This window comes from Dryobates pubescens, chromosome 21 (assembly GCF_014839835.1).
Source record: "Dryobates pubescens isolate bDryPub1 chromosome 21, bDryPub1.pri, whole genome shotgun sequence".
In the NCBI taxonomy this organism is placed as follows: domain Eukaryota; kingdom Metazoa; phylum Chordata; class Aves; order Piciformes; family Picidae; genus Dryobates; species Dryobates pubescens.
The window spans coordinates 4,971,337-4,995,834 of NC_071632.1; the positions used below are offsets into that span (position 1 = coordinate 4,971,337).

Below are 24,498 nucleotides of genomic sequence, written 5' to 3' on the forward strand. Positions count from 1 at the left end.
ATCAATGCAACTATTGCCTTCACAATTCATCACTGCAACTCCTGGCCACGCCTAGAACGTTCATTGAGGAGAGCAAGAACGTTCATTGGGGAGAGCAACAGCCCTTTAGCTCGGAAAAAAATACCTTTTTCTCCTTAAAAAAGAAGCAAACCCAGCTGCAAAGGAAACGCAGATGGTTGTACCCAGGACTGCAGCAGCTCGCTGCGGTTTCAAGCCTCTCGGGTTAAGAGGAGATGGAAAGCTTCAGCGACAGACGCTGTGTCAGGGTTTGAGCGGGTGTTCCCTTCGCTGCTGTCAGCAGGAGGAGTTATTTAGGTTGAAGGCATGGATTAGACAAACAACGCAGTGAGGAGGGACCGGGGGAGACGCCGGACGCAGCGGAACGCTGCGTCCGGCGTCTCCCCCGGTCCCTCCCCGCTGCTATGGCGGCTCGGCTGCTCCAGAGGCTGGTCGGGAGCCACCTCCTCCTCCTCCGCTCCCTGCCACGGAGTTCCAGTGTCTACAGCAACACAGGTACCCTCTAGCCAAAGCGTGGGGAGCAGGGGGGTGGGGAAAAGAGCAGGAGCTGCCTTGCGAGGGGAGGGCATCCTCATCCCCGGTGGCTTCTAGCTGGTTGGAAAGGATTAAGTCGGTGCTGTAGGTATCTCCCCTGAGCTAGCAGGCTGAAATGGAGCGGGGGTTATGGTGGAACTGTGAGTCACAAATTCCTCCCCTCCTCTCTATCAGCTCTGACTCGCAGGAGGAGAATCCAGGCATGTGTTCATCACGCAGGAGCTGATTTCTTTACAAGGACTCAGAGATAAGGATAGACTCATGGAATCATCAAACGGTTGGAGTTGGAAGGGACCTTAAAGATCATCTAATTTCAGCCCCCCCACCCCTGCCATGGGCAGAGACACCTCTTACTAGAGCAGGTTGCTCAAGGCCCCATCCAGCCTGGCTTTGAACAGTTCCAGGTTCAGAGCCTCCACTTCTCTGGGCAACCTATTGCAGTATCTCACCACCCTCATGGGGAAGCGTTTCTTCCTAATGTCTAATCTAAAGCCAGCTTCTTGCAGTTTGAAGCCATTTGCCCTCAGCCTGTCACTCCATGCTTTTGTAAAAAGTCCCTCTCCAGCTCCCCTGCAGCCCCTTCAGGTCCTGAAAGGTTGCTCCAAGGTCATCCCAGAGCCTTCTCTGTGCTGAACAATCCCAACTCTCTCCGTTTGTCCCCACAGGGGTTGTTCTTCAGCCCTCTGATCATCCTCATGGCCTCCTCTGGACCCCCTCCTACAGCCCCATGAGTAGAATTAGTTGTAGAAGTAGAAGCAGGAGGAGGAGGAGTTGCCCAGTGCAGATTTTTGGATTAGAAGGGAATCAAACTAATTTTTCACTTTCATTTTTTAGCCTATATATTCATTCTTTGCAGATTCCATGTCGCCATAAATGTTCTGCATGATGTATATGGACTCATAGGAGATGTTTCTGGATGTTTGCACCGTGATGGATGACTTCTGTTCTCCTCTTGAGTGTCTCTCACTTAATTATGGCCCCATTTCTCTCAGCCTGTAGGTGTTGGTCCCTTCCAGTGCTCCTTCTTGGCTCCACTTTCCACTGAGGCCTCTGGGAGTTGCTAGTTTTTAACAGCCCATAAATGAGCATTAGCTCTGGTTTCTGATGGTTTCCAAGAGGCAAACTGCCAAACCTTTCAGTGATATTTGGGGATGAAGAAGGAGCACCAGGAGTTGTCCCAAGCCAGAACAGAGGGCTGCACTGGGAGAGTGGCTGGTACCTTGGGTTGGAGGTGTCTGTCCAGAGCCTTCCCAAGTGATGTGCTGGAGCCTCCCTCCCTATGCAGCACACAGAAGAGAGAGCAGATGCAAAGTCCTGCACTCACCCCAGCTCTTATATCCCAGAACTGTCCTCCTGTGCTCTGTCAGTACCTGCAGAAACAGGGAGAACTGAGGTGATGATGGAAAGCTTCAACAGAGCCTATGTTAAAATAACACACACAATCTTTCTACATCTCCTTGGAGGCAGGGGCTCTCTGACTAAACAACCTGAAGCAACTGCTGCTACAGACTGGGGGAAAAAACTGACTCCAGAGCAATTCTATGTTACAAGAGAGAAAGGAACCGAGCCGGTAAGCAAAAGTGCTGACACCGCCCAGGTTTAAGCCACCTCTGCCTGCTGGGCTGAGGGAAAAACTGCTTTGGGGAGCTGTCACCATCTGGATGCTTTGCAGGTTTCCCTTGCCCTCATAGAATCACAGAATGGTAGGGGTTGGAAGGGATCTTTGGAGATCATTTTGTCCAGTCTCCCTGCTAGACAAAGTCCACCTAGAGCAGGTTGTGCAGCAGAGCTACAGCAGTCTCCAGAGAAAGAGGCTCCCCAGCCTCTCTGGGCAGCCTGGTCCAGGGCTTCCCTACCCTCACAGGAAAGAAGTTTCACTTTGAGTTCCAGTGAAACCTCCTGTATTCTAGTTTGAGCCCACTGCCTCTTGTCCTGTCACTGGACACCACTGAGAAAGTCCAGCCCCATCCTCATAACTCCACCCTTTAGCTACTGAGCAGCATTGAGAAGCTCCCCTCTTAGTCTGCTTTGCTCAGGTTTCTCAGGGTCTCCTCTTAAGAAATGCTCCACTGCCTTCAGCATCTTTGTGGATTGGATTCTTTCCAGTAGTTCCTTGTCCTTCTTGAAGGGTAGAGCCTAGAACTGGGCAAGATAATCCCTATGTGGCCATACCATGACAGAATAGAAGGGGAGGAGAACCTCCCTTGACCTGCTGGCAACAGTTGTAATGCACCCCAGGAGACCATTTGCCTTCTTGGCCACGAGAGGACATTGCTGGCTCATGGTGAACTTGCTGCTCACTGGCACTCCCAGGTCTTTGTCATCAGAGCTGCTTTCCAGCAGGTCAGCCCCTAATCTGTAAAATAAGCATCCCAATTCCCAACCATGCAGGGAGGAGGAGAGTCCCTTTGCAGAGCCACTTTGAAGTTGTGGTACTCCATAGCAGAGCCCTGGCACATTTCACAAGCTGCTTAGAGGTCATGGCTCCAGCCCTGCTACCTGGATGATTTGTGGATCTGCCTGGTCTTGAAGCTTCTGGGGGCAGGGGGTAGTCTTCTTTATTAATCCAAAGGCACCCTCCCCTTCATTTCTTTAGGCTGCTCATGTTTGCTCTTCAAAGCCCCCCTGCAAAGCCTTCTCTTTATGGTTTTTCTGCTGTTTCAAATCTGATTCCTACATGCTTGTTCCAGATGGTGAGCTTTTAAAGACCTGCTTTATTAACTTCTCTTTTTGGCCTTTTCCTTTTCTTTTTTTAAAATTATTTTATGTTGTCTTTTCCAAGCCCTTCAGTGGGATCTACCTGAATAACACAGAGCCAGGATTATACTGCTGCGTGTGCTGCAATGCCCCACTCTTCAGGTAACATACAATCACAGAATTGTTAGGGTTGGAAGGGACCTCAAGGATCATCTACTTCCAACCCCCCTGCCATGGGCAGGGACACCTCACACTACATCAGGCTGCTCACAGCCACATCCAGCCTGGCTGCAAACACCTCCAGGGATGAAGCTTCCACCACCTCCCTGGGCAACCTGTGCCAGGCTCTCACCACCCTCCTGGGGAAGAACTTCTTCCTAACGTCCAATCTCAAATCTACCCATTTCTAGTTTTGCTCCATTCCCCCCAGTCCTGTCACTCCCTCACATCCTATAAAGTCCCTCCCCAGCTTGAGGCCTCTCCCCAGCCTCGTTGCCCTTCTCTGGACATGTTCAAGGGTCTCAATGTCCTTCTTAAACTGAGGGGCCCAGAACTGGACACAGGACTCAAGGTGTGGCCTAACCAGTGCAGAGTACAGGGGCAGAATAACCTCCCTGCTCCTGCTGGTCACACTATTCTTGATGCAGGCCAGGATGCCATTGGCCTTCTTGGCCACCTGGGCACACTGCTGGCTCATGTTCAGAATGGCTGGCTCATGTTGTGGAAGACCCTAAAACCTGGTATTTGCTAAGAGATTCATTGACCATATTTATTTCCTGGTGCATTAAAAAGAAACATAGCACTTTTTCAGATGCATCAGCTCATTAGCTGCAGGTAAACATGGAAACACTTCCTCCTCTCTTTCATACAGTCCTGTGTGTACACATTTATAGCAAGTTGTGGTGCTTTAGTGACATCTCAAACCTTCAGCAAACCTACAGCTGAGATTCATACAGCAAAAAAAAAAACTATTAATATATATCTATAGCTAAAAAAATAGGAGTTGTTAGAACTATCTGCATTCCATCCAGGATGACTTGAACTAGGGATCAAAGCCAATGACATGTGCTGGAGGAATGGTGTGTCGAAGGCTAATCTAATGCATATGTTTAGGGAAAGTCCACTTAGCCATAAATTAAGTGGTGAAATACTTCAAAGCACAAATATGATCTTGAACAGCAATATTTGGGGGCACTAAAATGTTTCTATTAGGGAATGTGAAGTGCTATTACTGTTAGTCAAACCACAAAGAGCCCATTTCTGTTGAGAGTTAGTTTAACAGCTCGAGAAGTTGATCCTTCATCAGAGGGAAACATCTACAGTAAACAGAAGTATTGTGAGTGGCACAGAAAGGATGGAGCTGCTCAGGGTCAGATGCAAAACCCACAGAGCATTAAAGGTCTTCCTTGACGCTACAGCATTTCAGAGAGGATCCTCCTGTCTGTGTGTATGAATAAGCAGAAGGATCCTTGTGTGGAAAAAAAGAGAGGAATTCTGACTGAAGTCTTTAGACACTGAAAAAAAGAAACAGCACAGGTGTGCGTCAGGGAAGGTCAGAAGTCAGGCAGGGACATTTGTGTTCCTCCAGGTTCTGTGGCTGGTTGGCACAGTGTTGGTGTGGTTTTGTAGCAGGGGAGGCAGGAAGCCCTCCTTGAGCCATGCAGAAACAGGTCTGCAGCCCTAAATACCTGCTTGTACAGCCTGCTTCTGTGCTGTGTCCTGTTTCTCCACAGTTTCATGGAGGGCATGAGGTGGGAGAGCATTTCTCATGGATCTTTGTGGCTTGACTTAAGGACTGAGCGAGAGCCCTCACAAAACCTGGGCTTTGGTCACTCTGTGTTTGCAAATCCTTGTCCGTTCCTACAGTTGCATTGCTCAGAGACAGCCCTGTAGAGTTCATTGTAAAACACTGAAGCATGCTCTGAGCTTTGAGGTGGATTCTTCATGCTTTTTGTCCAGCTTGCTGCCTTGTCTTTCTAAAAGGCAATGAAAGGAAGATTTCCATGGTTTTCGTTGCTGTATTAAGACCCCAGGGGAATATACATGATCCATGCTAGATATTTTGGTTTAAATTCTGTATTGGCTAATGGGCTCCTCCCCTTCACCAGAGTCGAGCAAGCTGCTGGTGTTGATGTCTCCGTCCACCACTAGATGCCAGTAAGAGTCTTGGGTTTGTGAAACTGCTGGGACATGGGGAGGGAACGGTTGTGGGGGGTCTCCAGCCCCCTTATGCTAGCAGGACGTGAGCCTGTCTTCATTTCTCACTCTAACTCACACTAAGGTTACTCTTCACCAGGAGGAAGTGCTTACTGCTGTCAAAGCTTGCAGAGCTTCAGAGAGGTGGGATCCTCTCATTTCTGCATCATAAATCCCCAGGCAATAGCCTGGTCATGGCTCCCAACATGCTCCCAGTTTCAACGTGCAGCTAAGCAGAGCTGGCAATCCTGGGTGCCAACAGGAGGCATCAACAAGTCGAGAGTCTGTAAGACAGTTTCTGATGACTGATGATCTCTTGGGAAAATCAGATCCTTGTGCTGTGAGGATTTGTCAGTGGCTGATTGATGGTTTGAGGAAGGCTCTGTTTGATTTTTCCCAACCAGTTTCTTCTCTGACTGCAAGCCAAAGCCCTCATCAGACATGAGCTTGGTCCAGTAGCCAAACCCCCCAACCATTTCTCATACTTCATTTCCTCTTTGTAAACTCTCTTCTTTGAGGTCGTGTTGTGTTGGGCCAGGCTTTGATCTTCAGCTTTGCAGGTGTAACTCAGCTAAACAGTGACCTCAGTGGTTGTGGAAAAACAAAGAAACAAACACCTTGGGGTTTTTTGAGCTTTATAAAATGCCAACTCATCAGTGAAACAGAAACAGTAAGGCAAAAGCTCCTCTTGTGGGCTGATCAAGAATTCCCTTTAGCATTTCCAAAGAGAATTCTTCCAAGAATTCTCTCATTCTTCCAAGAATTCTCTTTGGAAAAGAGCTTCCAGCACAGCTTGGTGCCTGTGAGAACATCCCTACCGTGCCAAATATGATTAATAGTAGGACAAGAAAGGGATGAGGAAAAAAAGCCAAAGTTCTTATTAAACCCAGACTTTTTTGGTAACACCTCTGTTATTAATTAACAAGCTTTGGTTTCCACTCTAGCTCAGCAAAGAAGTACAACTCTGGGACTGGATGGCCTTCATTCTCTGAGGCTTATGGTGCTTGTGGCAGAGATGAGAGCAACACCAACGTCGTGAGACGAACGGATAACTCGTTGGGATCAGCCAGAACCGAAGTCATCTGCAAACAGGTGTGCTCACTTTTGGAGGTGATACCCAAAAACACACATCTTCACAAATTAGAGTTCTTTGTGCCCATTAATGAATCTACCTAAATACAGCAGTGGCAACGATGGTAACACTGGGACCATTCTGCCTCACTCCTGGGCATGAGTAGAGCTCCAAGTATCAAATATAGGCAAATATAGGTTGAAGAAAATGATGTGGCTGAGGAGGGTAGCTGTGTAAGCACAGACAGGGGCTAGAATCATAGAATCAACCAGGTTGGGAAAGACCTCAGAGATCATCAAGTCCAACCTATTACCTAATACCTAACACTTCATGACAACTAAACCATGGCTTCAAGTGCCACATCCAAGCCTTTTTGGAACACCTCCAGGGATGGAGACTCCACCACCTCCCTGGGCAGCACATTCCAATGACCAGCAACTCTTTCTGTGAAGAACTTTCTCCTCACCTTGAGCCTAAACTTCCCCTGGTGCAGCTCAGCTTGAGACTGTGCCCTCTTGTTCTGTTGCTGGTTGCCTGGGAGAAGAGACCAACCCCCACCTGTCTACAACCTCCTTTCAGGTAGTTGTAGAGAGCCATAAGGTCTCCCCTGAGCCTTCTCTTTTCCAGGCTAAACACCTCCAGCTCCCTCAGCCTCTCCTCATAGGGCTGTGCTTGAGAGCCTCATACACAGAAAATTTACTGAGAGGAGCTCAAGCATCTAGAGACAGGGACTCTGAGAATTGGTCCACACATTTGCCCCATCACAGAGGATGTTTTTCCTGATCCAGTCCTGCTAAATGTTTGCTGAAGCTGTTCTTAAAATCCACAGTGATGGAGACTCCCCAGACTTTCTAGGTGACCTTCATGTCTTCCCACTGTTGGTTAGACACTGGGGAAAAGACAAAGTTTGCTTTGCAGCTGGTGAAACTTGCTACTATTTGCCCTGCACAGTGATGGTGATGCCCCACTTCTTTACAGCTACCTTCTCTGGCTTCTCCTGTTTCACAGAAGCCACCCTTCTGTTCTGGGAAGCTATTTTGACTCCCTTGCTCATCTCTTTCCTCGACTGGAAAGGGTTCCTTCAACTGTCCATACTTGTGGTGTGGTTTTTAGAGCACTGATTGGCTTCTGGCTCTGTTTTACACTCACAGAATTGTAGAATCATAGAACTGTTGAGGTTGGAAGAGACTTTTGAGATGATCAAGTCCATCTACTCACTTAGAGCTTACAATGCCACCACAACTGCTAAGCTACCACCACCAAACCACATCCCTAAGCACCACATCCACATGTCTTTTGAATACTTCCAGGGCTGGTGACTCTACCACCTCCCTGATGCTTCTCCATGGAGCTGCCTTCCAGCAGGTCAATGCCGAATCTGTATTGGTAGAGTTAATGGTTGCAGTCATACCCAGCAGCAGCCCTTCAAGAACTCCAGCTGAAGACAAGCTTCTCATTTTAAAATGAGCCACTGACAGCTATTCTGATTCAATTTTTTTTCCCCATCAGCAATTCTGGGGGGTAAACCCTCAGTTCACTTGTGAGAAGGACCTACAGTGACTGTCTCAATTAACTTGAAATCTTCATTGTATGTTGAGCAATCTAGATCCTCCCATTTCTTTCCTATGCTTTCTTGTTTTCCTTTTGACTTCCACTTCTGGGAACTGCTTGTTTAAGGGCAGGTATTTGCCCACTGGATACTCCAGGATGTGTTTCTAGTCTCTACTCCACCAGCAGAATTCAACAGTGAATTCCTGACAGAGGTTTCCTGATTCAGGACAGCACAACAGGTGCCAGCATCATGCTGGTCCATGACTGCCAGGTAACAATGGTGCATCATTTCTGTTGCAGTGTGATGCCCACCTAGGCCACGTGTTTGATGATGGTCCTGCACCTTCTGGCCAGAGGTTCTGTATCAACAGCGTTGCGTTAAACTTCAAACCAGGCTCTGCTCAGTGAGAAGTGGATCTCTGTGGCTTAGAGAACATCCTTGCACTGCTTGTACAAGAAGGTTGTGAAAAACTTGCATGCTTTTAATATGGAACTCCAATTCTGGTAGTTGAGTACTATGTCCAGTTCTGAGCTGCTCAATTTAAGGACACTGAGACACTTGAAGGTGTCCAGAGAAGGGCAGCGAGATTGGGGAGAGGCCTTGAGCACAGCCCTGTGAGGAGAGGCTGAGGGAGCTGGGGTTGCTTAGCCTGGAGAAGAGGAGGCTCAGGGGAGACCTTGCTCTCTACAACTACCTGAAGAGGGGTGGGGGTGGCAAATCAACATCAAACCCCATTTTCAGTCAAGTTCTGCTGCTGTTGCAAACATTTTGTTCCTCCTTGTACAGGTTTGGTAATACCTCTGTGTTCTCCCAGGCACTGTCACCATGGTTTGCTGCAAGTGGAAAATAAATCAGACCTGTTAAATTGAGCTTTCCTGCTTTCAGAGTTGGTTGCTTGGGTTGTTTACTTGGTGGATCTTTTTTTGGTTGGTTGGGGGTTTTTTTTGGGGGGGTGTTGTGTGTGTGCTGGGGTTTTGGTTGGTTGGGGGCTTGGTTTGTTGTTTTTTTTTCCTTTCCAGAGAAAATAATCTGGAGTCAGAACATCAGCTTCCCTAAACTGGCTGGGTTGAAATGCTTCCCTGCTGAGAGTTACTAGGCAACATCTCATTTGGCTTTACCTACAGGAGGCTGGTTCCATTCTCCCCACTTTGGTTGCTTCAGTCATAAGCTGGATGTACTCATTTACTAGCATCATCTTAAAACTGTTCAATGCCTTCAGCAAACAGAGCTGTGTTGCACTGGATCGATTTTTGCTCCTTCTGCCTTGAAGCTCTGCACTTTTCCATTCTCCTGTGCTTCCTACAAGAGATCTCCACAATTTCAGGACTTCTAAAACCATCACACAAAGACAGAGATCACTACAGCCAACCTACAGCTTCCTGAAAGGAGGTTGTAGACAGGTGGGGGTAAGTCTTTTCTCGCAGGCAACCAGCAACAGAACAAGAGGATATAGTCTCAAGCTGCACCAGGGGAAGTTTAGGCTTGAGGTGAGGAGAAAGTTCTTCCAAGAAGGAGAGATTGGCCCTTGGAATGTGCTGCCCAGGGAGGTGGTGGAGTCACCATCCCTGCAGGTGTTCAAAAAAGGCTTGGATGTGGCACTTAAAGCCATGGTTTAGTTGTTAGGAGGTGTTAGGTATTAGGTAATAGGTTGGACTTGATGATCTCTGAGGTCTTTTCCAACCTGGCTGAGCCTGTGAGTCTGTAAACCAGACCAGCACAAAGGCCACCAGAAGTGTGGAGCAGCACGAATGAAGCAGACACTTGGCTGCTGCAGGTTTGATGTGGTGTCAGAGATGGTGACAGTGACATTGTCATGCGAGGTGTCTGCTAACACACCAGCATGCTGCCTGCTGTGTCTGTGATCTGCCACAGAGAGATGCCCTTGCATCACCTACTGCCTGACCAGGATCATAGAATCACAGAGCTGTTTCAGTTGGAAAAGCCCTTCTAAGATCATCGAGTCCAAGCATCAACCCAGTACCACCATGGCGATTAAACCACGTCCCCAAGTGCCGTGCAATTTCTTTATGGAAAGAGTTGGTCAGGTATTGGAACAGGCTGCCCAGGGAATTGGTGGAGTCCCCATGCCTGGAGGTGTTCACAAATGTGTGGACATTGCACTTTGGGAAACAGTTTAATGGCTGTGGTGGTCTTGGGTCAATGGCTGAGCTCAGTGATCTTAGAGACCTTTTCCAGCCACAGAAATTCCATGAGTCCATGCTGCAAATCGTTTGGATTGCCTTTACACGTGTCGACAACCTGGGCTGATCCAGTCAGAACCAGAGAAGAAAAGAGACTGTTCTCAGAGGGAAAATAAGACTTTGTCACCTCAGATCTCCAGTGTGAGGTGGTTTCAGGGCTCAGCTTGCACGAGAAGAAGCTGGAAAAGTCTCGATTTGGGGTTTGGGGTTTTGTTTGTTTTGAACAGGATAGTGATGACTTAGTCACTACTCCAAAGCATGTTTGCATCTTCTGGTCGTAGAATCACAGAATCACAAAACAGTCTGGGTTGGAAGGGACCTTCAAAGGTCATCTAGTCCAAGCTCCTCTGCAGTAAGCAGGAGTCTTCAACCTTGGCCCTACTGTGTAGAAGAAATGAGTCACCACCCAACTGAACTACCTCTTCTTCCACTCACTCGATGCCTTTCTTCACTGGGCAGTCAAGTGTTTTAAACCACCCTCCTGTGTCTGTCCCACCTCCTGCTATACCCAAGTGATAAGCTGAAGTACCACTGCCCTCACAGCATGTCATGTCATGCTGAGCACCCCAGCAACCTCATGGATTTCACAGCTCTTTACACACAAATGATGCCAAGCCCCAGCCTTTTGAGGGAGTGGTAAACCACATGTCACAGAATAGGAAGCTGAGGGACAGCTGTGGGAAGTGACTCTCCCACAGTCCCCTGGGGCAGTGCAGGGAAATCTGATTACAGAAAGGGTTCTCAAAAGCTCTCCAAGTGTGAGCTGCTGCCAAAATGCACAAAGGCAAGTGGTTTAAAAGCAGAGATCTTTATTGAAGAAGTGCCCAGATTTTTTCAAGACCAAAAGAATTTGTCCCAGGGCAGGTGTGTCCATGGGGACTGGTTTTAGCAGGGCTGAGGAATGTGTGTGGAAGGGATTGGCAGCTTGCCATGGGGCAGAAGAAAGGGAAATTCATGCCCATTACTGTGTTCCCTTTTACTGTCTTGGTTGTTTTTGTTGTTGTTGTGGTTGGTTTTTTTCTTTGTGCTGTGGCATCCTTCCTCTCCTCTTCAGAAACCCTTTGCCATATCCCCTGGGCTCTGGCTTTCTTGACTGCACTCACCCTCACCTTGTGCCTGAAGCCGCCTAGTTCTACACACTGAGTCTGCTTCCCTTGGTGCCAGGGATATGATCAAACCCACAGTCCTGTGCCCACATCTGAGTCAGCAGCTGGCAGAGCAAGCATCAGCTGTGCTCACCCAGTTCACCTCCTTTCTGTGCACAGGTCAACAGCATTTACAAAGTGACTTCCAGAAAAAACTTCTTAGGGACAGAGGAGCTGCCACAGAAATCAGGAAGAAGAAAATAAGAAGTCAAGGATGCTCAAGAAGCCTGTTTAGTTCTGGAAACAAAGACTCTGCTGCCCTGGCATATTACTGATGCACGGGATGTAGAAGTGTGGGCCACAGCCAGGTCATCTTTGCTCCAGTGTCATTGTTTTGGCAGATCAGAAGATGGAGCCAGGCATTTTATGACAGAAGGAATGAACAGGATAGAAAAGCAAAGTATTTTGCTGGGAAATAAGTGAGGGCAGCACAGAGGAAGGTGATGTCAGAGATGGACAATGACAATTTCCAGGAGTCAGCACTGAAGGATGAGGACGCAGTTGGTGGACTGAAAGCATGTAGAGGATGGCAGATGAAGAGCTGACTGTGAGCTCTCAGGAATGGGGGAGCTGAGATCAATCCTCTCTGGTGTGACAGTCCCTTGGGACAGTTCTGGCAGAGCCATGGGATGCCTCTACATTTTCTTGGATTACTGAAAGAGAAAACCTTGTGAAGAGCTAGGATCTGAGCAGAGCTAGAAGCAGGTGTTCATGCTTGGGAAGCTCAGAAGATTGACCAGACTGTTAATCAGAATACCAGGTGCAAAATGAACCTTCACACATTCACTGCCCCAGGAATGACCCTACTCCCAATCCAGAAAACGTTACCTCCCTGTTTCAGGCCTTCCATTACCTCTTAGTCGTGGGCCTCTCCTGAATGCACTCAAGTATTCATGCTTGGATGCATTATGAGCAAAGGTCATTTAAAGCTTCTCATGTACAATATGTCTAGCTGGAGTTTCCTAAGGCCCCCAGAGAAGGAAGAAAAGGGCTGCCATGACACTTCTCCTTGGCAATAGCCCAAACAGCCTCTGCCTCTGGGCTTGGTCTGTAAGAAGGGCATTTTCCAAAACTGGATCACATGTAACTCTCTATGACCTTGTAGCCTTCGCTTTACTTTTATGGATGAACCTCTGTTAAAAGCAGGGGGTAAATGTTTTTCCTTTGTCCCTCTTTCAGTTTACAAATTTGTCTTCTCCTACAGCCAGCTGTTAAAAGATTGGTTCTGCCCCTGCTTTCACCTTTCCTGTTTGATCAGCTGAGACGTCAAACTGAGGGCCTGACCACTCGGTGTTAAAGATCCATGGCTCTTTTTGTAAGGCGAGTGGCCTGGCCAACTCTAGACTCTAAATGCTGCCTTGTCTTAACAGTTTGAGTTAGCCTCTCACACCCTCAATTGCAATGAACAGCTTCTCTGTCCCAGTGCAGGGGTGAGGGCAGTTAAGCAATAGGTGAAAGGAACCACGTGCTTCTGGTGCTCGAGCACCGCTGAGAGGCTTGGTTTGTTCAGCTCTTGCAAATTGCTTGACATCCACAGATGAAAAGGGCTGAAGGCATGCTTAGGATGGCTTATTAGAGGGGTCCTGTTGCTGTTCTCATTCCTGTTACCCCCTGTGCCAATTTATCTTCTTTTCTGCAAGGTTTCACCTTCTTGCTCTACACCTGCTTCAAGAATGAGCAGAAATTGCCAGTGAAAAAGAAACAAAACCTGCAGATGAATTGCTCCAAGGAGTCAGGGTAAAAGTTCTCCACTCTGTCCATGTCCTGGTGTTTAACTAAGCCCATTAAGCACCTCTCCACAGTTACCTAGCACTGAGCAGAGGTGTTCAGCTGTGCTTGTGGTGATTTCCCAGCCTGTGATAAGCACAGCAGCAGCTGCAAGGACCTATCTGCTATCAGAATGGTTCTTCCGGTTGGGAAAGGACAAATGTGTTTGGACCATGGAGGGTGAGAGGCAGTTTGTATATGATGGAGGGATGTGATGCAAGCAGGAGGCTGAAGCTGGGCTTCTCCAGAGCAGAAGCCCTCATAGGATGAGGTGGGGTTTAAGTAATAGATGGGAATACAGCCTGCATTGGGAATAGTGTGGCCAGCAGGAGCAGGGCCCTGTACTCTGCACTGGTTAGGCAGCACCTTGAGTCCTGTGTCCAGTTCTGGGCCCCTCAGTTTAAGAAGGACGTTGAGACACTTGAAGGTGTCCAGAGAAGGGCAATGAGGCTGGGGAGAGGCCTTGAGCACAGCCCAGTGAGGAGAGGCTGAGGGAGCTGGGGTTGCTTAGCCTGGAGAAGAGGAGGCTCAGGGGTGACCTCATTGCTCTCGACACCTACCTGAAAGGTGGTTGTAGCCAGGTGGGGGTTGGTCTCTTCTCCCAGGCAAGCAGCACCAGAACAAGGGGACACAGTCTCAAGCTGCACCAGGGGAAGTTTAGGCTGGAGGTGAGGAGAAAGTTCTTCACTGAGCGAGTCGTTCGTCATTGGAATGTGCTGCCTGGGGAGGTGGTGGAGTCACCATCCCTGGAGGTGTTCAAGAGGGGATTGGACGTGGCACTTGGTGCCATGGTCTAGTCATGAGGTTTGTGGTGACAGGTTGGACTCGATGCTCCTCGAGGTCTCTTCCAACCTTAGTGATACTGTGATACTGTGATATGAGGTAGAAGGTGTAGGAGGATGCCTCTTCCCTGAAAGTGTTGAAGGCCAGGCTGGATGAGGCTTTGAGCAACCTGGGCTAGTGGAAGGTGTCCCTGCCCATGGGGTGGGGAGGAGGGGGGAAGGGTTGAAACTGGAAGGTGTTGAAGGTCCATTCCAACCCAAACTATTCTATGCTTCCATATAAGAAAGGTTAGTTTTAAAATCCTGCTGTTTTGGCACATGGTTGGGTGGTTTTGAAGAGGCATGGACAGTGACTACTCAGTCACCTCAGATTATTTTTGTTTATTTTTTTTAATCCACTTTAGCATTTCAGAGTATTTTGAGAGTTTTCCCTCGGAACACAGAAGGGCTCAAATGGCTGATCTGCAGTGACCTCTAGGGTACATTGGCTCTCAAACCTCCTGCAACAAGAGAGAACAGCTTCTCCCAAACAGATTATATGGACCTCCTTTCTCTTCTAAGACTGGCGTGTGCTGTCTCACAGTCTTTCTCCACATAATGCCTTAGGTAGGACATACATGGGGAAGAGAGGCTTGTTATCTCCACTTTGCTGGTACATCAAAGGAAGATGCAGATGCTTCACATGGATCTGATCCAATACCCTTTGAAGTCAATGAGAACCCTTCCATCGACCTCTCATTCAGTTCTCCTCTCTCAGTAGCTCCTTATGCAAATCGTAGCCTGTTTTGTGTCTCTCCCCAACAAAACCAACATGTTTCCCCCAAGCATATCCCTTTGTGGGACCTGATAGTAAACCCTTCCAAATTCTTGGCAGCCTCCTTTCCTGATGAAGCGTGCCTTGAACGCAGATTAGCAGTATCCAAGGCAGGGGAAGAAGCAAGCCCTGACCCTACAAACCTGTGGAAGTACCAATTACTGGCAGCTATTGTCACCCAGACTGCAGCAGGACTGCTCACCTGGGTGATAGCCAGGCCTCAGATAGGGACCTGCTGAAAACTGAGCACAATGCCAATGAATGCAGGACACTTGACAGCAGAAGGTTTGTCAGGAAGCCAAACTGGAAAGAGCTGGCCCAGCCTAAAATGAAATAGCCTGCAGTTGCTTAAACAAATAAACAGAACCATGGATGGGAGCATAGAGTACAGAAGTCCTAAAAACCTCAGGATGCTACTGGTTAAAAAAAGAGACCAAAATTCACAGTAGAAGCTAAAACCTGGGGGGAGGAAGGAGGGGAGAAAGTGGCCTATTTGTGATGGCTGGGATGAAATCCTAATTCTTTGTGCTTTTTAAGGTAGGCTTCATGTATTTCTGTGCCAACAGCCTCCCCCTTTAACAATTAAAAATCTGGGATATGGATTAAAGCGATAGCAGGTGGCAATCTAATTGCTATCAGTCTTACATCTGAACCCCTCATTTGTCATATAAACTCAACAACAGCTGGCTCTCAACCCTGGTTATCCTCACAGTTCTAACGACAAGGTTCAAAGAGAGGATGGATATTGGGTCCTCAATCTGCAGGCTGCCAAGGAGCAGGGTGAGGAGAAGGGTCTGTGGGTGCTGTGCTCTGAAGCAACAAGATGAAGCAGCTTAGCACTAGCTAAGCCTCCTTTTCCTTCTCTTCACAGGGGTGGTTCATGGTGGGACTCAGTGTTCATTAGCTGGTACCAGCTTTAGTCTCCACACCAAATCCATTTGATAGAAGAGCATCCACCAGCCCCATCCACAGCCAGAAACCCTCGGGCCACTGAGGCAGCAGCACAGCGAATGGGAAGCGCCATTATTAGCAAGAATCGGCAAGAACGCAGATTTCAGCCGTGCTGAGGGCTGCTTTAGCCGTATCACGGTGTTCCGGGCATGGCTGTGCCTTGCTGATCCCGGGTTTTTTGGTGGGGATTTAACCCGGTTTGGTGTGTCGGACAGCCGCTGGCAGCCATGGGGCTCACCAAGTGGCCCCGCAGCTAGCTGCCTGCCCAGACCCGGGATGGGGGACGGTTTGGTGGGCATAAAGACCCCGATCCCGGGCGTTCGTGCCGGCCGTGCCGCCAGCATCCCCGTGGCGGGGCTGGGCGGGAGGCGGGAAGCGGCAGCGCCGTTTCCCTGCGCCGTCACAAGATGGCGACAGAGCCCCGAGGCCTGGCGCTCACGGCCCCGGCCGCCCGGACGGCTTCTCCCGTGGGGAATCGCCAAAACCTGGGGAGCTGGCCTAGAAAAAAGCTGGAACAAAGTGTTGCGTTGTGGGTTTGGGGAACGTCTCCATTCATGCGCAATAGAAACGTGGTTGATTGGTCCAATTCTGGACACCCCGGTTCAAGAAGGACAAGGAAACTAGAGAGAGTCCAGTGGAGAGGCACTAAGATGCTGAGGGGAGTGAAACATCTGCCTTAGGAGGAGAGGCTGAGAGAGCTGAAGCTCTTTAGCCTGGAGAAGAGCAGGCTGAGAGGGGATCTAGCAATGCTGATCATTAGCCTGGAGAAGAGCAGGCTGAGAGGGGATCTATCAATGCTGATCATTAGCCTGGAGAAGAGCAGGCTGAGAGGGGATCTATCAATGCTGATCATTAGCCTGAAGAAGAGCAGGCTGAGAGGGGATCTATCAATGATGATCATTAGCCTGGAGAAGAGCAGGCTGAGAGGGGATCTAGCAATGCTGATCATTAGCCTGGAGAAGAGCAGGCTGAGAGGGGATCTATCAATGATGATCATTAGTCTTGAGAAGAGCAGGCTGAAAGGGGATCTATCAATGCTGATCATTAGCCTGGAGAAGAGCAGGCTGAGAGGGGATCTATCAATGCTGATCATTAGCCTGGAGAAGAGCAGGCTGAGAGGGGATCTATCAATGCTGATCATTAGCCTGAAGAAGAGCAGGCTGAGAGGGGATCTCATCAATGCTGATCAATAGCTAAAGGACAAGCGTCAGGAGGATGGAGCCAGACTCTTCTCAGTGGTGTCCAGTGACAGGACAAGGGGCACCAGACACAAACTGGAACACAGGAGGTTCCACACAAACATAAGCAAAAACTTCTTCAGTGTGGCAGTGCTGGAACACTGGACCAAGCTGCCCAGGGTGGCTGTCAGAGTCTCCTTCTCTGGAGGCATTCAAAACCCATTTGGACACGTTCCTGTGTGACTGACTCCGGATGATCCCGTGGTAATCCTGCTCCAGCAGGGAATTTGGGCTGGATGATCTGCAGAGGCTCCTTCCAACCCTCACCACTCTGTGATTCTTGGCAGGTACACCATAGTTTCCTTATGAATGAGTCATACTTCATCCTGGGAGCACAAGCTCTAGGCACAGTTTCATTTATAATCTGGAGAGGTCTCTGTGGCGTTGGCCTCTGGAGTTTGCAGGTGAAGGCTGGTCATGCTGTCTGTGCCTCCTCCGCTGGCATTTTGGTGGGAGACAGTAGCATTTGACTTGAAGAGAGGTAAAGCTTGGGTAGGGGGCTGGGAAAAGAAGCAAAAGGAGATGACAGCTTTGGGCATCTGGAAATGAGGTGCCAAGGGCAGAGAGGAGTCAAGGGCTGGAGTGGAAGGGAATGAGGCACTCATTAAAGTGAGGTGGCATGGACAGGGGCTTCATCAGGTAACTAGGGTTAGTGAGGGAAGAGACAGGGGTCATATCATCTCTGAGCTTTCAGGGGAGTGCCTTTATAGCTCAAGCTGCCATTATCAACATTACACTTCAAAGCAATGGGGATATGCTCACCAAGTAAACTGAATTTGCATTTAGTAACAGGAAAGAACTGGTGATGCTGTAGCCAAAATGACATCTTAAAATGTATTATTGTCCCTCAGCCACTATTCCTAAACAATTACAGACCCCAAGAGTCCAAAATATAGGGAGGCAGCATCTCTGCCCTTCAAAGAAAGGACAATCTGGCGTGTGAAATACCAGGCAGAAGCCCTGGGAATGCAGGAGCTGAGCCGTGAAGACCTGCAGAGGATTTGCAATGAATGTTGGCATGGCATAAGGAGGGCACTGATTTCACACACATTCCCCTAAGCCTCTGTGTGCCAGCTCTTGCTGCCCAGTCCCACAGCCCTAATTAAGCGATTCCCACTGCCCACCAACAGGTGCAGCCCCACCCAAACAAGGCTGCAGACAAAAGATTACAAATCAGGGCTAAATCCCTCTACTGTACATTGCAGTGGTGAGCAGGGGACAGGTGGCCTAGGGTAATTCGGGTTCAGTCCTCATGCTAGGGTGGGAAACTGCAGCAGCTCATTTGGATCTGAACTATTACAGGATAACTCCTTGTGGGCTCTGTTGATGGGAAGCCGATGGGAGCACGGATTAACATCAAACAGCTTGTAAGATACTGGCAGTGGAATTATTCCTACACATTTCTGACAGCTTGTGAATGAAGGCACATCTCCCTTGGAGATGAAGGGGAAGCTGCTTTCTCCAGCTTCCCCCTCCTCACCAGCACATTCATTCAGCTCTAACTGATCATAAAGGTTTTGTACATCAGATGAACATGAGTGTGTGTGCAGTGGGTGTACAGTGCTCATGTACTTTTGGGACTTGCTATGTTCAGAAGAGGTCTTGAACATTTTGGCAACCAACAAAGAAGCAATTTTCACCTGATGGCATCACTGATGCTTTCTTCATTCACTATGTTTGTTGTTGCATTCTATTCTATTCTATCACTGTCCTGTTTGCACTTGTGGAAGGAAATCTTAACACAGCTCAGGGCTGTGGGAAGCTCAGGTGAGTTGATTGCCAGTACTGCAATCTGTACTACGTGGTGCATCATAAACCTTCTCCCTTGGGTGCATGTGGCTCTGTTACCACAGGTCAGGGTGCCCAGCTCATGTGGTTCCTCATAAGAGTGACCAAAAGGCTCTGTTCTGTGCTTAACCCTGGGTTCTTCTCACTCACCAGAAACACCCAAGCTAAGGTTTAATCAGTGCAAGTTCTTTTGGTGATTGTTAGAGGGCTGTAAGCATGTAGAGAAGGCACTCCAGATTTCAGGAGGCTTTGGAGTAATTAGCTTCCTACATAAGCTTCAGCAGTGCTGAAAATCACCCAGGAGTAGCATGGGCCAGCCTGGGAGCAAGGCACCTAGGTACTCTTGTTTGGTGTTTGAACCATTTAAAAGTCAAAATGCCTTGAAAAGCATGAAGTAGTAGTAGCAGTAGCAATAATAATAATGATGATGACATCTCATAACTTGAAGCTAATTTTTTTGGTTCCTTCTATTGCAAATGAAACAGGAGTGACGTTTTTGAAGGCCAGCAGCCTCCCTGAGGGTGGTTTGTTACACCATCTTTTCTCCTTGACTTTTAATAAACACCTTATACTTAGGGGTGCAGTGACTTTAACATAGATACAGATGCCCTATCCTATTCTAGATGCTTTCATGAGGGAGGTGATTCTGCCCCTCTGCTTTCATGAGACCCCACCTGCAGCACTGTGTCCAGTTCTGGTGCCCTCAGCATAAGACAGATATCGAACTGCTGGAGGAGGTCCAGAAGAGGCCATGATGATGATCAGAGGGCTGGAAAACCTCCCCTATGGGGACAGGCTGAGAGTTGGGGCTGCTCAGCCTGGAGAAGAGGAGGCTTTGAGGAGACCTTAGAGCAGCCTTCCAGTACCTGAAGAGGCCACAAGAGAGCTGGGGAGGGACTTTTTACAAAAGCTTGTAGTGACAGGATGAGGGGGAATGGATTTTAACTAGAAGAGGGGAGATTGAGACTGGAGATTAGGACGACATTCTTTCCAGTGAGGGTGGTGAGACACTGGAACAGGGAGGTTGTGGATGCTCCCTCTGTGGAGGTGTTCAAGGACAGTTTGGATGAGGCCTCAAGTGACCTGATCTAGTGGAAGGTGTCCCTGCTTATGGCAGGGGGTTTGGAACTAGATGATCATTAAGGTCCCTTCCAATTTAAACCATTCTGTGAATCTATAAATCCCACATGGATAGGCTGGATAAAAGATCCAGCTGAGCTTCCAGAAAGGTGTAGGTTCCATGGGGGTCCTGTGTCATACCTGTGTGCCCCAAGAAATATCTTGGATATCATATACTACTACTTACCATGATACTAGACCATGCCTGTCATACTTCTGTGTGCAAGGAACTGAATCCCTTTCATAATTGGTATCCAGCTTTTGACTGGCTGAAGTTAGAGGCAATGATGACTCACACCCTAAGTGACTTGCTTGAGGACATTGATGCCAGAGGCATGTGTTGACAAGCCTAAAAAAAGAAAGAGAAAGAGAGCATTCTGGGAAGTATAAATCCATCAGCACAACCATGATAATGAGAGTCAATTATTAATCAATTTGTAAGCACATAAGTGATAAGAAGGCAAGAGAACATATCAACATGGATTAATCAAGAGCGTATCACTGCAAATTAATTCAGTGTCCTTATTTGAAGGACTAACTAGCCAAGTGTATGAAGAGGTAACTGTGATATGTGTTGGTCTGGTTAGTGTCACAAACCTTACTCTTCATATCAACAAAACCATGCCATGAGATGTAAATGAAATGGGGATCAGAGTGAGCACAACACAGAATCAGAGAATCATTGAGGCTGTAAAAGACCTTTAAGATCACCCAGTCCAACCCTTAACCTAGCACCAAAGCACTCATTCACAGCTCAGCTGGAAGTGCTAAGTGGGATCCTGCAGGCATCTGTTGTAGCCCTGATGTTTTCAACAACAAACAGGCTACTGGAAAAGAGAGGATTTAATTCAGCTCCTGAGAGCACGGATGGGGAGAGGGTGACTTAGAGAGCAGGATCAGGACTCACATTGATCTTCACAGATTGGAGAGCTTGCCTGAAATCAATAAGCTGCACTGTTATAAAGACAAGTACGAAATGCAGTCCTGGGACAAAAGACAGATCAAATGTGTGGTTTGAGAGCTGAGAAATACCTGATAAGGCAGCAATAGTGCAGGAATGGATCTGCTGGCTGTTGTGAACCTGGTGTAATGTAAAGAGGGATAAAACCTGTGCAGAAAAACAAATGTCATTTGGGCATTTATTAGCAGCAGTGTTTTGGGTAAAACACTGAGCTAATTATTCTGCTCTACTTGGCACTGGTGAGGCTTAGTCTAAGTAGTGTCTGCTTTTGGACACTGCACTTGAAGAAAAGCTTCAGGGAAATCAGCAGCAAACAGGAAAAAGAAATAAAAGATGTTCGAAATGTGCACACTGGACTTGCTTAGTCTCAGGAAGAGGTCACTGAGAGTGACCCTCACTGTGAGAGAGGTTCTCACAGAGTGGAATGAACAATGTTCTCCCATGCCTACTGGAAGGTGAGCAGAGAAGAGCTACCAGGCTAGGTAAAAGTGTACTTTTCATGTGTGGACAACTTCCAAAGAACTTGCAGCATCTCCATGTGTGGATGTTTTTCATGTCCCTGAATTGGTTAATAATTCACCAGAAAGATAAAAGCCGCAGGGCTAACTGGGTGCAGAGATGTGGTTTTGCAATGCCGAAATTGTAGGTGCTGGGCGCCCAGCCCCAAGGCTCCTGGTATGGTGAGAGGTGAGCACAGAGTGAGCCAGCAGGCTCAGCAGGGAGCCAACTAATGTAAGATGTCCATGTCTGGGCTGCAGAAAACCCACAATGCATTTAGAAGTTGGGGTGAGCATTCCCCACTGGAAATCCTTTCCTGGCATTGAATAACCATGTCAGGCCCACTCGTCCTAGTTAAAAATCATCAAGATAGTTTTCACATCAATATTACAGTCAAGACCATTCAGCAAAACATCATCAATGCAGACTGTCTCCTCAGGAGCGACTCTTGTGGGGGCAGATGGTAGGTGAAGACAGATTCTTGAGAAACATGCTCCTCTAAGATGCTTTAAGCTTTACCTGCATCTCTAAGCCTTTCATCTCTTTTCAAAACAGGAATAATTTCTTTAACAGCCAGCTCTACTGAGCAGTATCTGGTAATTTTCACTAAAAGGCTTGCTGCTTGGATTCCAAAATCCATTAGAGAGAGAGAAAGAAATGCACCAAGACCTCTTAGACACACAGGAACTCTCTCTGGCAAAATAAGTCTCTGAGCTATTACCACTGGCAAAGGCATGTGAAGGAACTGGATGGACCTAAGCCTTGGCCCAACATGGACATCTCCTGTGGACTCAGTGGAACATTGTCATGAATGGTTTTAGAACAAAGAAAGACTCTGCTAACAGCATCTGACAGTCACAGAGCAGGAAGAGCATCCCATCATGGAAGAGCTTTGAAAACCTTTAGGAGGAAGCCTAGAACTGTGAGTACCAGAGTGTCAAGAAGGAATGGAATCCAGTGTTAAGATGTTATGCATTTGGGATGCACGGTGAGAACATCTGCTGTGACTGCAGTCTGGGTGGTCCTTGCCACATAGAGGAAGAAAAAGACCTTGGGGAACTATTTAGTGACAAAGTGGTCATGAGCTGCTCATGGAACATGAGCTCTTGAAGTATGAAGTGAAGGGCTTGGGCAGAAAGTCAATTGCTGATGACATTCTCCAAGCAGCTGTGAGAACTCCTCTGGGTGACTGTGCACAGCTGTGGTTCTGGTTGGCCCAGCAGATTAATTCAGATGGAGAAAAGGGTAGCAAAAGGTGATCTGAGTGACAAAAAACCCTGAGTCTAACCCTGAGCTTGCTGTGCTTGCCCTGGCAAAATGAGAGCTGGGAAGGAATGCTGTGGCTGTACATAAACCTGGGGGGAAATCCTGTGGAGACTGAGATCTTCCATGGAAAGCCACATTCACACAAGAAACCATGGAGGAGGAAATCAAGGGAGGAGGTTAGAAAGCAGAAGGAGTCTCTGGCCCACAAAAAGAATCAGTGACTTGGAAATCCTTATTTCTACTTAGTCTAGAACTGGGTATATTTATGGAAAAGATAATGTAACACATTGTTTACTGGAATGGAAAAGTGCCCTCCTGTCCCTTGGGATAAGAGTCTTAGTCATTGGGAATTGTCAGGAACAAAACAGCTACAGACAAGTCACAGCACCTCCTGCCAGCTGGTGTCAGGGAGCCTTGGTACCCTTTCTAGACTGCACAGCTCACTGCCAAAACAGTCACCTGCCTGGATTTGTTTCAACTCACCCTAGGCTGTTAGATGGTCCTGTGGAATTTTTCACTCTGAATCAGGGCAGCATGCTGTCAGACCTGGTCTCAAGGAGCCATTCTACCTCCCCATGTGTCACAGAATCATTTTGGTTGGAGGAGACCTTGAAGATCAACCATTCTCTAACTCTATCAAGGCTGGTGCTGAATCATGTCCACATCTCTGACTCTTTGAAACACCTCCAGGCATGGGGATTCAACCACCTCCCTGGGTGGAAGTTTCTTTTCATCTCCAACCTCTCCTCCTATCACTTGTTACTACAGGGAAGAGTCCGACTCCCACCTGACTCCAACCTCCTTTCAGGTAGTTGTATAGGGAGTGGGGTTTTGTATTGGAGAGTAAGAAGTTCCTTATCAAAGGTGCCTTCTGCCCACTGGTCTGCTCCGGTGGCCTTGCTCACCATCCTCCCAGGGACAGGGACACCCGGGACGAGTATCGCGGCGGGCGAGTGACTCGGGGCGGGGCTCGCCGCAGCTGGGAGATGCCTCCAGGGCTGCAGGCAGCCCATGGGAGCCAGCCCCTGCTCCCGGATTGCCTGCGCCTTCCCGGGAGACCACAACGCTTTTAGGAGCCCGTTCCCTGCGGAAAGCCCGTTGGGTTTGTTTTATTCTGCTGCGATGCCTTCCACGAGTCACTGCGCACTCACTGTCCAGCGAAACCAGCACCCACCCCGCACCGCCCTTGCCTATTTCCCCGACTCCCCTGGCGCCGGCCCGCCCAGCTCCCACCTGGACCATTCTCGTAGGAGCATGGCAGCAGCAGCGACCCTCACCCTCCACGGCCAATGGAGCCTTGAGCTCAGTCATTCCGTTGGTATTAGCTTTGGGCTGTATTTAGATAGATAGATAGATAGATAGATAGATAGATAGATAGATAGATAGATAGATAGATAGATATGAGCTTTCTTGATATGTGTTATAATAGCTTTGAGGCCTTCTATTGATAGGGACGAGAGGAAATGGCCTCAAGTTGCACCAGGGCAGAGGTGGGGAGGGAGCGGGGGAGGAGGGAGGAGGTTAGTTTGGAGATCAGGAGAAACTTTTTCCCTGAAAGAGTTCTCCATCACTGGAGCAGGCTCCCCACAGGGATGTGTTTGAATCCTTATCCCTGGAGATGTTTCAAAGAGGCAGAGATGTGATGTTGAGGGACATGGGTCGGCATCAGCCTTGGTGGAGTTAGAGAATGTTTGAAATCGATGATCTTCAAGGTCTTTTCCAACTGAAACGATTCTGTGATTCCGTGATTGTCAGGCTGGTTTAGAAGCTGACGAGACAGTAAATTGTTGGTGGAAAAGTGGGTAGCTTTGTGCTTTGCCAAGCAGGTGCCTGGCGGTTTTAGTCAAAGATTGGTAAATTTACAAGAGTGCAGCGGACGTGCCCTCCCTGGGCCATTGT

At 48.3% G+C, this 24,498-nt stretch overlaps 1 protein-coding gene across 2 annotated transcripts; it reads left to right on the forward strand.

Annotated features, from left to right (window-relative positions):
• The first annotated feature begins 405 nt into the window (after positions 1–405).
• Positions 406–8,643, forward strand: MSRB2 (methionine sulfoxide reductase B2). 2 transcript variants are annotated; one of them, XM_054171267.1, is made up of 5 exons: positions 406–513; positions 2,016–2,122; positions 3,335–3,411; positions 6,390–6,537; positions 8,369–8,643. In XM_054171267.1, the coding sequence occupies exons 1-5, from the start codon at positions 423–425 to the stop codon at positions 8,474–8,476; spliced, it is 531 nt and encodes a 176-aa protein (XP_054027242.1). In that variant the 5' UTR covers positions 406–422; the 3' UTR covers positions 8,477–8,643. The 2 variants fall into 2 exon arrangements, with proteins under 2 accessions (XP_054027242.1, XP_009907382.2); XM_009909080.2 differs by lacking the exon at positions 406–513 and having other exon boundaries at positions 1,830–2,122.
• Positions 8,644–24,498: the final 15,855 nt, after the last annotated feature.

Bases quoted from the DNA above. Each gene is read 5' to 3' on its own strand.
- MSRB2 (XM_009909080.2), top strand. From the start codon at position 1,832: ATGCAGCACACAGAAGAGAGAGCAGATGCAAAGTCCTGCACTCACCCC. The intron at 2,123-3,334 runs GTAAGCAAAAGT...GTCTTTTCCAAG, and splicing joins GAGAGAAAGGAACCGAGCCG to CCCTTCAGTGGGATCTACCT. The intron at 6,538-8,368 runs GTGTGCTCACTT...TTTCTGTTGCAG, and splicing joins CCGAAGTCATCTGCAAACAG to TGTGATGCCCACCTAGGCCA.